General features: G+C 40.2%; 1 protein-coding gene across 1 annotated transcript in view; it reads right to left on the minus strand.

Annotated features, from left to right (window-relative positions):
* Nucleotides 1-15,136, minus strand: part of TRANK1 (tetratricopeptide repeat and ankyrin repeat containing 1) — a 52,627-nt gene that overhangs the window by 12,828 nt on the left and 24,663 nt on the right. Inside the window, 8 exon segments of the mRNA XM_027665036.1 lie at nt 1,505-1,593; nt 2,697-2,853; nt 3,470-3,610; nt 8,585-8,722; nt 9,184-9,383; nt 9,993-12,857; nt 14,272-14,448; nt 15,071-15,136. The exon segment at nt 15,071-15,136 is cut by the window's right edge and continues 32 nt beyond it. Of these exon segments, the coding sequence (XP_027520837.1) occupies nt 1,505-1,593; nt 2,697-2,853; nt 3,470-3,610; nt 8,585-8,722; nt 9,184-9,383; nt 9,993-12,857; nt 14,272-14,448; nt 15,071-15,136 (3,833 nt within the window).

Raw genomic sequence — 15,136 nt, forward strand, 5'->3', positions numbered from 1 at the left:
TTATAAAAACATTAAAGAGCACCAGCCCTTAAATTGAGCCTTGGGGAATCCAACTAATGATTGGCCACCAGCTTGATATAACTCCGTTTACTATAATTCTTTGAGCCTGACTTGTCAATCAATTTCCCACCTAATGTATTATGGACTTGTCTAGCTGTGAGCTGGACATTTCATCAAGAAGGACACTGTGAGAGACAGTACTAACATCTTTGCTGAAACCAAAATATATCACAACTACTGGCTTCTCTTGGTCAACTACATGGCTGACCTTATCATAAAAGGTGCTGGACAGCTTGAACTCTAATCAAGCTTCGGTCACACAAATTTTCTCCCTACAGTGACAGTATCTCTGTTATCCTCCCATGTCACTTCCCTTTGCTTCCAGTGTCCATAAACTTTCCCTTTCTGTGTAAGTTCTAGAAGAAGATTCCTGTTCAGCCAAGCCAGACTCTGCCCCACTTGCTTGACTTCTGATGCTTTGGAATCACTCGCTCCTGCACTCTTAAGAGATGGCTCTTAAGAAGTGCCTAGCATTCATAGACCCCAAGATTTTCAAAAGCAAATTCCCAGGAAATCTTACTAATTAGATCCTTCAGCAGCCCAAAGTCTGCTACTCCCATATCCATGGTCAAATGTTTGCTGGTCGGTTTTCTTCTATAGCCAAAAATTTGAAACTCAGTTACTTTGTGGCCACTGTGACCACGACAGACACAAATCACCACATTACTCACAAGTCCCTCTCTGCTTACAAACAGTAAATGTAGGAGGGCACCTTTTCTAGTTGGCTCCCTTAGTACCTGCACCCAATGGTTATCTTCTTCATCATGCTCCAGAAATTTCCTGGACCTGTTGGTGTCCACTGTACAATATTCCCAGTTGATATCTGGGAAGTTAAAATCACCCATAAGGACAAGGGTATATATCCCTTATCTCCTTGTAGAATAATTAATTGGTGGTGTCGTCCTAGCTGTGTTTTGCTTCTATCCAATTACCTGTCATCCCATATCTGGACTTGTATTAACACTACCAATTTAGGAAAAAAAAACCTGTAAAATCTCCATGTTCTTTAAAAAGGAAGGGAATGAATCCATCATTTTACTGCCCAAATTAATATACTTCCAATAAATCCTTTCCTTCTCCTACACTATGTGCAATGATAACATCAAGAATATAGTTTAGATTCACAGATTTCAATCAATTCCAGTCGTTGTTAATAATTGTTTTTTTCCAACTGTCTTTCATTTGTGCATATTAAAATGTTTTCCCCTCATTGGACTGTAAACTTTTGAGTAGTGAATTTAAGATTACAAACAACAGGCTTGTTCTGCCTCCTTACTTCTTGTAAGTTATTGACAAGTAGTCTGTAGAGACCCACACAAATCTCAAACTAAGACAAACTGCTACACAGCAACTGAAGGTTTACAGATGATTTTATAGATACAAAGAAAAAAAAAGGTTTCAGAATAAACAAGAATCCTTATTTCAGATAAACATATGTTTCTACCTCCCAGAACTGGTGTTTAGCATAGTAGTCTCCCTGTGCAATCCATTCTTCTGGAGTTGAAGTTTTAGCAAACATGCTGTCATCTAAGTCTAGAAGGGCAAAGAGTAATTATGTTAAAACGGATAAACCACAGAAACCACGTATCATGTACCAAAACTAAGCATTAACATCTTATAACGTTCCAAGCTCTATGATTTATGCTCACACCAGTAACAGTAATTATGAGTTAAATGTGTTTTATGTCTCTCAATCAGCACTGAAAATCAATAAGTTGGGTTTGGTTTTGAAAGACCATTAAAAATTATGTTTGTTTTTTGGACAAATCTTTGAGTAAACGCACTCTCTTTGTAGAAAACAAATTATTTTAATTGATAAATCTCTTTTAGCTGAGATGTTTTTTCTCTAACAGCTTTTGTTACTGTGCAGGTGTGAGGCTATCATCCTGTTGTGTGAGGCTATCAGTGAGAACACAGCATCAAAACAAAAAACATAGTTTGCCTGGAGACTGGGCTGGTAAGGGGCTGAAACTGCATTAACATAGCAGAAAATGTGACTACAAATTAAACACTGAAACAGCTCAAAGCTATAAATATCTGCAGCCGTTCAATTCCATTGAGTTCTCCCTCCATAGCAGCTGGCTGAGTGGCAGCAATCTCCCTTTGAATAGGAAAGCCTCTCACCCACTGAGGCTGAGAGACCCCTTACCCAACACCAGACACCAATGGGTTGGTAAATGACATTTTTGCATGTGTGTAACATTAAAGATATGTATAGCAAGCTTATGTGATAATTGTTGTATCCCATGCTAACTTTAAACGTAGTAAAAAACAGAGTATTGACCACCAATCCATCTGTACTTAATGAATATTTTATATCTGAATTTACTAGTTAGAACTCAATAAACTAACTACAAGATCAGATCTGTCTGAGTGATCTCTGACTTTTCTCCTGTGACAGCAATGAAACTTATACTAATGAATTAGCAATGAGTTATGCTTTAACATATGCAACTGATTTTAGAGACAAAAGAATTAAGACTGAAATAAGTGGAAATAAGTGGAAATTTGCAAGGGCAGTTATCAGTGCATACTGTTAGAAGGACCAAGGAATTTAACCTTCTTTACTATATGGTCTAAAAGCAAGAAAGCATAAGTAGGCTGTCCTGTTTAAGAAAGTTTTAGGATAACTTTACCTTCATTTTCATCTGTTTTGACAACCTCAACAAATTTTCTTTTGATGAAATACTTAAAAGCTGGAGCCCGTTTATCACAGTCTTCATCAAAGATCCACAGATTTACTCTGGCTCTTGTAATGGCAGTATACAATTGCTTGAGTTCTCCATTCAGCATCTGAACCAGAACAAAAAATAAAAAAAAATAAATGAAATGCCAGATGAGCTAAATTGTTAGAATGAAACAGACTTTGCAGTTATCACAAAACAGAGAATTTATACAGAATGCATAATAAATAAGGAAGTTTCTTTGAGTAAGTAAGTCTAAATACTAAATATTGGATTTTACAATTACATAAGCCATCGTGCAGCTAACTTGCAAGCAACTACTGCCGTAAATCTAGCAGCTCCACATACAATCCTGAAAATATCTGACCCACTAGATTCTAAGAAGTTTCCTTAATTTCAAAGTAGTGACACCAATCGAAAAACAGACTACAGAAATAATAAATATTGACAAGCTGATTTGCTATTTGCTTTAACCACAGTTGCTTTTTAAATATATCCAGAAGTGTATGACACAGGTTTTCTTCTCTTATCAAACTACATTTGCAAAAAACCTCTTAGCTTTTAAAATCAGTATTATATTATACAAATATGAACAACTACCAAAAAGGCACAGCAACCTCGATAAACATGAAACTACAGGATGAAAGTATTTAAGAAATTTGTCTGTTTCTAAGATGTAAGAATTTAACTTGTCCTTCCTATTCCCAATGTTACGAAAAACTCACCTTGTACATTTCTACATTAAAAGGAGATTTTTTCTGCACACCGGCAGCATCCTCTAATGATATTTCGTTTAGCAAGTTGCTTCCCATTTGCACATCCGAATCAGGACTATAAGAAGATATTATCTTCCATTCTTTGCTAGCCTAAAATATCAAGAGAATGAGGTTTACTTGTATACAGTACCCACTACTGCCTGCATTGCAAAAGATAAGGCTGTATGTTGTGACCAATCCATCTCTACTATTGAAGGCAGCTCAGAGGAGATGAGTGGGGAAAAAATTTTCTCATGGAAGAATGTAAAGAATAATCAACTTTTATCAAGAAAGTCAAACTTCATCTCAACACAATCTTTGTTTGAGATACTTGTCTGTATGTCATGGTTTGAGATAGCCCCAAAATCCAATTCCCTAGCTCCATCCCCCCTCCCACATCTCAACCTAATGTGAGATGGGTTTTTCCAGACAAAACACAACCAGACTCAGAATGGGGGAAAGGGAATATATTACAATGACTGTACAAATAAATACTATAACACATTATACACAAAATCACAACTATCTCTACCATGACATATAGTATTTACAATGGATCAGATCTCCTCTCCCCTCCAAATAAAAGTCCAGGAGGGAAAGAAGGACAGATCCCTTCCAGTCTCTCAGGCAGCAGCTTCTTCTATGGCAGCAGGTTCTCCTCATCTCATGCATGCAGCAGTAACTGGATTGTTGTAGCTGGATCTCTGTTCAATACACACAAGGGGGTCTCCAAGCCCCTCGGCTCTCCTTCGGTCCAAGTGAAGGCCTCACCTGTGGGCTGCCAGCAGGGACCAGACTCGCGTCACCACAGGTATATCACGAAATGCAGGGGCATCTTCGTGAAAGTCCCTTCCGCAGGGGATTCAAATTCCCCTTTGCAGAGCTCCGTGCTCTGTCTCAAGGCTGCTGGCTTAGCAGCAGCAGCGAGGGGGGCCAAGGTCAACCCCCCCCGCATTCCTTCTCCGTCCCGGTCCAGCTTCAGGATGCCTTTGAGCTTCTCAGCTCCTCTCTGCAGTGCATGCTGCACTTCAAGGCTCTTTCAAGCAAGAGTCCATCATCTTCCTCTTTTCCAGGAGGTCTCAAAGGAGTTTTAGGGGTTTGGTACAGTTCCTACCCCCAGAACTCCAAAGCTCTGCTGCGGGCTCTCTTCTCCTCAACTCTCCTTCCAGGAGTCTTCTCTGCGGTGCTGCATGTCTCTGTTGCTCCGTCTTATCTCTTCTGGCTCTCTGCCACCGCTTCTCCGGTCAGTGCCAGCTCGGCTGCTGCTTTCTCCAGCCACTGCCCAGTTTGGAGAAAACATCTCCCAGCTCACAACTACAGGTACCTAGCCCAGCTGTATGCTGTTCCAGGTCCCCGTAGCCCCCATCTGGGGCTGGGGGGCCCCAGAGGCCCCGAGGGGCTCCGGGCCCCTTTCCTCGTGGCTCCTACAACAATGGCTACTCCTTCTAACAACCAAACTACAACCCTTCTCTTCCGGTGCTTGTGATATGTTTTCATTTCTGCAGGAGTGCTCATCGGGCAGAACTTCAAAACTTCCAGGGGTCTCCACCCCTGGGGGTTACCACTTTTCAGCCTCTGGGGGAAAACAAGGTTCAAACCACTACACTGTACCAGGTGATCATCAAGGCATATACACAACTTCCCCTAAAACAGCTAGTAGAGAGTAACATCTTCCTGAGTTGCCAAGATAAGAGTGAAGACATGCCTCAGCCCAACAGAGTATGTGAAAACTGAGCAACGAACAAAAACCTGGAAGAGTGCAACTGGCTTGAGCTGGCTTCAAGCTATGTATTACTTCCCAGGGACTGGGGATGGCCAGCATCATGATGGCAAAGCTAATGGGAATACATATATATATATATGTATGTATGTATGTATGTATGCATGTATTCATATAGGGACTGCTAAGTGGAATCACGTTTTTATTGTGATTCTGATGTACATTGCCACTGTTACACTATGCCTGCCTGGGGATTTCAGGATACTGCTGTATCACTTATAAATCCAAATCATATGCAATATTCAATATATCAAATAAGTAAAATTTGAAATTAAACATTAAAACCTCCTTGGGTGGACTATACATTTTCAGCTGAACAACCCTACAATGGATGGCCCATCTGTAGAAGAGATCAGGTACTCTCCCCCTGGATGAGGCTCAAGTTTTAGTCCTAGGGATGAGGATTTTCCTACAAAACCCCATACCACAATAGGCAAAGTCACTGAGGGGGGATGTGCTGATTTCTGGGCCAGGCAGATTCCTGCCAGCTTGGGGCAGGGTGAAAGGTAAATGGTGGTGGAATAACACGTATAAGTTGCCAACTGTCATGCTAAAATGTGCTAAGACATGTTGGAGACATCTTGGCCTGCAGGTTAGGATGGGCAGCAACTAGGTCTCCTTGACTCTACAAGACTGACAAGCTCAGTGAGTTGCAGACCAGCTGGCCCACAACTCACTTAGCACCAAGGAGACCTTGCTCCACTTGGAGCAAGAAGGATCCAGACAAACAGAGGCAAGATGGTGCTGTCCTTTTTCTGGTGCACCAATAAGTCAGTTCTCTGAACAGGGACCAGATCATTCATCCTGGCAGGAAAAGGGAGCATATTAACAAGAGGGAAATTCAGGAAATCAGCTTTGGCATGCGAGTCATCATCAGTGCTTGGGTAAACCATGATGTGGTGAAGCCCATCAACACAATACAGGGTTTGGAAGTGGACCCACACTTATTCCATGCAGGTATATATTCTCGCCCTCAGGGTTCCTGAGCAAGACAGTTGGTCATTCATTCGATTAATGTATTAAGCTTACTGTGTAATACTAGTAATCACTAATGCTTATCTCAGCCAGGGCTGAAATGGCACCTGCCAACACATCCTCTAGGAAGAACACTCAGAGATGAACAAAAAAAGTACTCATGCGGAAAAAAATAAAAAATCGTGGTCTGAGAATACTGGACTCCAACATAGGGACACATGAGAAATATGCACATAAATATGCACAGATATGCTTAACTATAAGTTAAGTGTGGCAGAAGATCAGTGTTGTGCACTCTCATGCCATGTAACAAATGCCAGCTCCTGATAATACCATTCTGCAGGTTCCCAACCCCCTAAAAAACTTAAAACTGTAACCTTAAAATCATAAAAAACAGTACCTTAAAACTGTAAGTATATTTCTAAGCTATGTTCATTTTCCCCCTTTTTGGTATTTAACTGAAATCCAATGAAATAGTGCCAGGTTTCTGGCACAAAATCAAAAAAATACTTGCAATAAGACTGAAACAATGTTTTTACAATCTATATACTTCAGAGCTTTGAGCAACTCAATACAGGTTAACTATCTTCCTATGGGGAAAAGAAGCAGGAAACTTTTCTTTCAAAATGTATTTTGATGATGATGCATTTTGAAGTTAAGATTGCAATAAATCATCTATCAAAACATTTCTAAGCCTGACATAGATTGCAACATGACAACCAGCTAATGGTATCAGTTTGGTCAATAGCTTGGTTAGGTTTTGGGGATTTGGCTTTTTTACCTTCTAGATTCTTCATTCAGATCTGCTTCCTGAAACAAGACTGTTCTTAAATCTCATTTTCAAGACAAATAAAAAGAAAACTCAATACGTTACAAAATGCACACAGCCACATTGTTGTGTTTACAACAGTTCACAGATTCAACTTTCTTAAATTAGAAAACCTCAGGGTGAGCTGCTTTCCTGCCTGCTTGTTTAGTTGCTCAAATCAACTCAATTACTCATGACTCACCGGAACATGGAAGAATTGTATGAAAACCGTTCTCTAGGCCTGACACGCATTATTAGTCTAAGCTAAAATGCCCTATACAACTCATCTCTGTTAAACTGATTCTGCTAAATTCTGATAAATGGCTTGTTGTTTTTCTGAGTACGACTTGCATCACCAAAACCAAATCAACTTCGAGAAATCTACCATGACAGCCAGTATTGTACTGCCCCCAAACCTCAGTAAGCCAGAGTAAAGGTCATTTACCGCAAGCTCCTCCCTATGAGAAGCATCATATAACATTCACTAAACTCTGTGAAGAGCCACCACTAAACTGCCCTCTTTCTTGCGGTTTTCATCTGTTGAAAACCGCATCTGAGACACTGTTTTGAGGGTTAGAGGCAGAGGGCATCTGCAACACAGTTGTTCACATTGAATGTTTAATCGTAGAGCAACTCGGTCATAGGCACTCTCAAGTGTCTGCAGGCACGTTCAGTAATGCTGCTTACTTGGCTGCCTAGGGGCAGGGCAGGAGGGTTCTGTCACGCTCCAGCAACAACAGCGAGGCTGCTGTAGTTGACAGCCCATTGCAAAGGAGCCTTGCGGACTGCTCCCCTGCCAGGTCTGGAGTTACAAGAAACCCTAGAGAGACAGGCTTTGAGCTCCCCAGAGAACAACAAACGGGGCAAAAGAACACAAAGCACAACATCTCCATGAAAGGATTTCTGTATCTGAGGCCATTCTATGGGCAATGACATCCACTCTAGGCTCTAAGACCTTTTCAAGTTTCCTGACAACTCCTGAGCTAGACCACAACAAGTTTTTTGGACCTAAGCTGTGGAAGGATACAGAGCATGTTCCTCCCCACCCCTCCAAATACACACACTATTCGATTCTAAACAATTGGTTTAGAATTTTATGGTGATACAAAGCAGGGGTGTATAAAGTGCTTTTTTGGGACTTGGAACTCCAGTAAAGAATATGGGAGAGTGGTGGAGTGTCCTTCACCAACCAACTGCTCTGACCTGAACTGGGAGCAGCCAGGAGAGACAGGATGTAAGCTAGAGGAGTAGTCTTGGTACGCAGCAGAAGTGTGTATGTGTGTGCACATGCGCAATGTTGTGTGTACCCCAAGGCTCTCCCTTATATTTTAACAGTCAACCTGAAGGAAAATGTAGGATTAAGGGAAGGAGATCTCAATTCATAAACCTCTGTTTTCTACTGTGATGAAACCACACATCTTCAGAGAAAAGAGGGAATCCTTCCCCAACTGAAATGCTAATTAGACCACATGTAAAACTGACTTTAGAAAAAAATTAAGAAAAAGGAGTAAGAATTAAATACCTCTGAATCTGTGAAAAAGTTGTAAAGGAGTACATCATCAAATTCCAAGCCCTTTGCTTCATAAATTGTCAGTACAAGTGCCAAACTAAGTTCCTCAGGTATCTTCTCCTTCGCAGTTTCATTTGCTACTAATACCACCTGCCACAAAATAGAGGAAAAAAAAACATTAGGAAGCAAAAAAAAAAAAAAGTAACAGTTTTACACAAAAATCAGGCAAACGTCACAATAATGCAAGAGCCTTCTCAAAACCAGACAACATTTAACACAGACATTTCAGCACACTCCACAAAAGAGGTCACAAAACTACCATTAGAGATTGACAAATGTATGGCATGTGCAGACAGTTTTAGATCTGGTGTAAGAAAATTTGGAGTTATAAAGGAACAGGACAGACAATACCTGATGCAAAAAAAAAGAACAGAAAGAGACAGACATATTCAGAAGAAACAGAAACCAACACAATAAAGGTTTCTAAGTTTAAAAAGCATAATTTATCAGTGAGACAAAGGCTTAAAAAAGAAAGTTGTGGGCAGTCCATACAGAATTATTATTTAGAAACAGAGGTGGAAGAATCTGCAAAAAGCCTAAGAAAAGCAAACCTGATGTGCTCCAAATTCAATGGGTTGTGTTTTCCTTTTGTTGCCCCTCAGCAGAATCGCTAGGTCACTAACACTGCAGGACTCCAAGACCGTAGGTTTTGGTCCATCAAAGAGACCACGATCCTGAGGAAGCCGATCAAAAGATTCTGGAAAATAATGCTGGAGCAAATCAACCACTCCAGATGCTAAACGGAGAATACCTTCAAAAAGCAGAATTCAGATTTTAGGTTCAGCCTGTTTCAAATTCTCTCCCAAACACAACCTGAAATCAATTTTTAAAAGAACTTTGAAATCAAGACATATCATGACAAAAACATTAGTCAGAAAAGACAGAAGCTGTAAGGTCCACTTCATGTTTCTGCCAATTTGAGTGGACCTCATTTTTGGGCCTCTAAAGATCAGAAAGCATGCTACAAAGGCCTGGCAGAATTCCCCAAAAATGAAGGCCATAAGTGAGAAACACGTAAGAAAAGCAGAAGCAGCACACCAATGCTGCAAAGTCTAGTGCTTTGGGGATGGGACAATAGAACTATATATGAACATCTGTTAAATTTTCCTTCAAACAAGTAGAGCCAAAACATGCAGTAAGCATGGGTGTTCAAAAAAAAGACACTTTTAAAAACGTTCATTCTTGGTTCCCCAGTGGAGATGTCACAATACAGAGCTGACATATTAGAAAAAGCTGCCCATCTGATCTGCTAAAAAAACAGGCCATAGAGAGATGCTTTGAATTGGCCGGTAGAAAACTTCAATTATTAGTGACATATGAAGAGCACAGGCTCAGTTCATAAATAAATTTGTTACTCTACCTGAATGGGACCTGTAGTTCTGGTACAACTGATATATCCTTTTTGGTTTTCTAACACGCTGCTTCTTGTTCGCCGAGCTCTTGCTTGCGTAATGAAACAGTGACCTCAGGTCACTAAAACGAAAAGCAACTCCTTTCATTATGCTCTGGGCAGTGTCACCAGTTAGAAACATGGCATTAGGGTCATTGATGCATTTCATTAACAGTGCTAGCTCAGCTTGCGTGAAATCCTGTATCTCATCACCATAAAACTCATGGATGGACCATGGTAGTTCCCTGAGCTTTGAAAGTCGTTGAGATAAATTATATAGCAAATCTTCTTCATCAAAGTAACCTCCCTGTGATAATATCTGCTGATAAAGACAAAAGAGATGATAGATTTCACTCCTGTCTTCCGTGAAGTTTGGTGATCTCTTTCGGCCTAGCTTTTTGTACTTATCCTCAGTAAGCTTGCCTCCAAAGCAACTCAGTGCCTCAAAAGAGCCTTTCAGAAAAGATTTTATTTCTTTCCAAACCAATGCTGGATTGTACAAGCTTTTACCTTTTATCATTTTTGGCCATATTTCCTTTGCAAATACATCATAAGTCACAAAAGTCCAATGATCGCTTTCCCTAGAGTACGCATCTGCAGCTCCTCCATCATCACTATGTTCTGTTTCAAGGTTACCTTCTTCATCCTCATCCTGCCAATTTGGTATGACCGAGTCTTCCTGAGGACTCCAGCCAACAATGATTCTTTTAAGACTTCCATCTTCATTTCTTGGAAAAAATGGGTCAGGCATGGATGCATCTAGTAACAACAACAACTGCTTGGAGGTGACAAACAGTGGAAAATTTTCATCTTTAATGTCTTGTAGTTTGTGAATATTTGGCTCCAGAGGCTTGAAGTGACTGGTTACCTTGGAAGACTTGCTAAGTTCAATGAAATTCTTCTGAACTTCTTGGCATAAGACAGGATTTTTTGTTACAAAGATCTGGTGCAGGTGCTCCAGTCTGTTTGATGCTTCTGTGCTACACATTTGGTCTTCTTCATGGTCATCACCTGAATTCATTTCTGTACCAGCTGTGCCTGAGGGAATCTTTTCATTTTCACTGTCCTGGTCTTGCTCGTCCTTCACCTCTTCCTCACTCGAATCATCACTGTCTTGTTTTATTTCACCCTCTTCCTTCCCTAAACTGGTTTTTTCAAACTCACTGCACTGTCTTTGCTGCCATGTCTGCCTCTCCAGCAGAGGTCCATTTGCCAAGGTGGATTTTTCCCAGTATGAATAGAATTTCTTCCAAAGCCTATACAAGCAGCAAGTCGTCTTCCCTGTCCCACTTCGCCCAATTAAAATGATTGGTTCCATGGGCTTTGGATTGAGATCAATTACTGCATACTCCAACTCCCCAACTCGGAAAGGGTATTCAACAGAAGTCTGCACATCATTTATAATGTTAAGTGCCATGTTAGTACTGAAACTGTGAAATTTTATTATATTGTACTCCAATTCTGCTGCACTGGCTGGAGGGAAATACTCAGGCATGGTATATTCTTTTGATTTTTCTGCCGCTGTGTCTTCAACATAACAACGTGGAACACGCTTCTCTGTTGTCACACTGTGGTTCTGATGTCCTTCATTTATACACTTCAGCTTTTTCCTCAAGATGCAGGATAAACCACGATTGTAGGAAATACATATATTTTCTAAGGCACGGTCCAGCTTGCCGTGGTCAAGAACAATGGCCCAAATTCTAATTATTTCTGTGTAAATTCTACCTGATTTTTCTGGAAGACTTTTTGTCTGTTCTGTCTCCATGATCTTTTCTGGACTCTCGCTGCAACGAGGAGAAAAGTCAATCGCAAGTTCCCAAAGCATTCTTGCACCTTTGTCCAACTTGGCTTCATACAGCCGGATATTAGCTTTCAGGTGTTTCAGTGGCTTCTGAAGGCCCCTAGTCCATTCCCCATTGCCAAGCTGCTTAATTGTCCTTATAGTTTTAGTTTTCAGATCATGAGGCACAGCTTTGCTGCTCAAAGTCTTCAGCATTTCAGGAGTGCACTCTATTTCCCAGGTCATGTTATCAAACTCCTGCTCATGGGCCTCAATATCTAGACTCTCCTCCTTTTCTTCCTTCTCTCCATTCGGCAGGGCCATAATAAATTCCCCTGCTCCATTCTTTTTCTCCCAATCATGCCTTTTTCCTTCAGGATAAGCTATGCTTCCACAAGATTGCAAGGAACTTCTTCCCTCCTCCAAACTAGTCTGAGCTGCAGGTGGCTTTCGTACTAGGGGATGATCCTTTCTCAGCGTGTCGCCCACTTTCAGTTGCTGAATTAAAGTTGTGATTGCCTGCACTAGACTTTCCTGCAGTGTTAAAGGGCTATTTATTCCTTCTGTTTTCTGCTTTGCCAACTGACCTTTTTTTGTTTTTATAGAACACGGGGGTTTTAAATCATTAGGCATTACATTGCCAGATGGTATTTTTAATGAGGACCCGGATGAAGAATGCCTTGTGCTCTTTGACTGTGAAGTCTCAGAGGCTGGAACGGGCTTAGATGTTTTACCCAATTGCCCTGCTCTATCTTGCCGGTGCTTCTTTTTCTCCAGTGCAGCATTATTCCAGGCAAGTAGCAGTGGGTCACTTTTTTTAATTCTATGCCTCACATCTCTTCCAGATTTGTTTTTTATATTAAAATTAATGTCGAATTTTGCCAATGACTCTGTTATTCTCTTAGTCTGCTTTGAAAATCCTCTCTGAAAAACAATATGCATCACTGTATTTCCATTCTCATCTTGTATGTTTGGATTAAGATATGGAAAGTCAGAAGGTCTTGAAGCAAAGAGATCAAGTAGATAGTTCAGGATGTTTAAACCAGTGCCATCTGAAAGCAGGAAAACAAATATAGAAAGAAATCACTTGCTTTACAAGGATGCATTGTATGCCAACAATATTTTTTTCCCTGCAGTTAGTGAATTAAAATCTATTTACTGTCAAAAGAAAAAACAAAAAATCATGTTTGTAAAACATGCTTATTTGAAACGGCTCAAAACTGAGCTCTCCTAAGGTTCAGGGAAAACAATACAATGGCAGCAAATCTTTAGAAATTCCTAGTGCTGTAACTGTTCCCATAGCATTAGTCAATTACACTCCTTTTTAACTTCTGGGTACAGACAGATTTGTTCATTTTCCAACATGAGCCCTGACTGCTACTGAAAGAATGCCAGCGACTGGTCATCTGGACAAGCAGCAGCAGCTCTAGGTACTGCTCTGGGGTCATTTGGTTCACTTTAATATGGTACCCAGAAGTAACCTGCTGAGGATAACTTTGTTTCACTAAAATAATCCGCAGGAAATCCCAATTATTTCCTGATATTTGAGGTCCCTAAAGCAACTTCCTACAAAATAAGGTTAGTCACCTCCCTGGGGGAAAAAAAAATATATATCCATATATACCTATTCTACAGCTTTCTGGACTTCATCCAAATAATACATGTGATTTAAACGAGACAATTTATGTGAAACATTTCTTTTCTAGCTGTAAAATAGTGACAATGAAAATCATTGTAAAGAAATCTCACCTTAAAAACTTTACACAGTGAAAAATACTTAAGATACTCTCATTGGACTTCCTTATCTTTTGATTTAAAATTTACAACTGGCAGTAGCTATGCTTTTAATCTCTCTGAACCCATTCAATGAAATGTGTTTAAAAATTAATAAATTCAGTAATTTTAATTATTTTCATTCTCCAGCTCAAAAAATGCATTTTTTTCTTAATTTAAAATCAAACCTGACTTTGGGGCTTAATCTGACAGTTTATCTTACTTTCTTGTATTTTTATGTAAGCCCTAGAGTCCTTTCACTGAGTTCTCCCCTAAACAACACTTTGCTTGATTTATGACTGAACAAAAACCTTTGTTTCTTCCTAGATACTTCCAGTTTACTTCATTCCCACCTAGTCCACATTTTACAGGGTTTCAAAGAGGAGCCTTCCTTTCTTGATTAAACACAAGTATATTCACAAAATAGTAACTGACAGAAATATTGCGGTTGTTTGATTCCACCATGTCACCTGAGCTGCCATTACCTCTCCTCATAGTCCCAGACACTGGAACCAGAGAGCAGAACACATCAGCTTAACAAAGACTGCTGTGTATCCTCTGGCCTGCAAACTTTGGGGGCTGAGTGAGACAGTCAGACATCCTGATCTCCTGCCTCTGCTAGCATATCAGTAAACAGCAGCAGTGGGCTGGATAGGTAAGAAATGGGGATGTTTACAACAGTAAAAGCCTTACCTCTATTATTGAAACAGATGGAAACTGCAGCATGCAAAGGAGTATCTCCTTGTGTAACAGAGAGATTCTGAGGATCTGCACCTTTGGTCAGTAGCAAATACACCAGTTCAAAATAGTTCTTTTTGAGGCATATTTTCAGTGGAATTTCAGAGTTGGTTGCAATCCCATCTGGCAAAGCTGGAGTGAAGGACAGGAAAATATCAGGGGTTAAATCTGACATGTCAGATCTGCTAATTACAGAAAGTTCTGAACAGATGAAGGCATGCATATCCTGATTACCAAGCAGGTGACAGTTTAGAGTTTTTTGATAGTTTTTAACATGTATCTGTTAAACATTTTTTGACAAAGAAAAATCTTCATAATCTCCTCTTCCCATTAAGCTGAGCAACCAGTTCTCCAGTTGTAATAAAAAGACATAAAGGTCAGAACATATCTTCTTCAAGCCAGTCAGTCACTGACTGAAATAAGAAGCATCCTTGCACCTCTGGCATTCACAAGGCTTCATCAGGACTGTGTGTCCATCAAAAGAAACTACAAGCAAAGGAGCAACAATAATCTTTGACCTTGTACCAACCCTAACAAACCAATTTCATTTGACTAACATCTTCTACCCATGCAGCCTTACTAGCTTCCCATACGGCAGATGTAGCCAATGCACAGCACTCCAACGTACTGCTCCACTTATGCAGAGTCACGAAAAAAAACATATGTTGGTATTTCTGAGACCTAATGTTGCTCCCAACATGTCAAATAACATACTGGATCTTTTATAGTACATTAATATTGCACTGGTTTTCACCTCCCAGTTCAAGCAAGCATCTTATGAGGTGCACTTGCGTATCCGATCTTTCACACTGTTGGATAA

This window comes from Corapipo altera, unplaced genomic scaffold (genome assembly GCF_003945725.1).
Source record: "Corapipo altera isolate COAL_440 unplaced genomic scaffold, ASM394572v1 89, whole genome shotgun sequence".
Classification (NCBI taxonomy): domain Eukaryota; kingdom Metazoa; phylum Chordata; class Aves; order Passeriformes; family Pipridae; genus Corapipo; species Corapipo altera.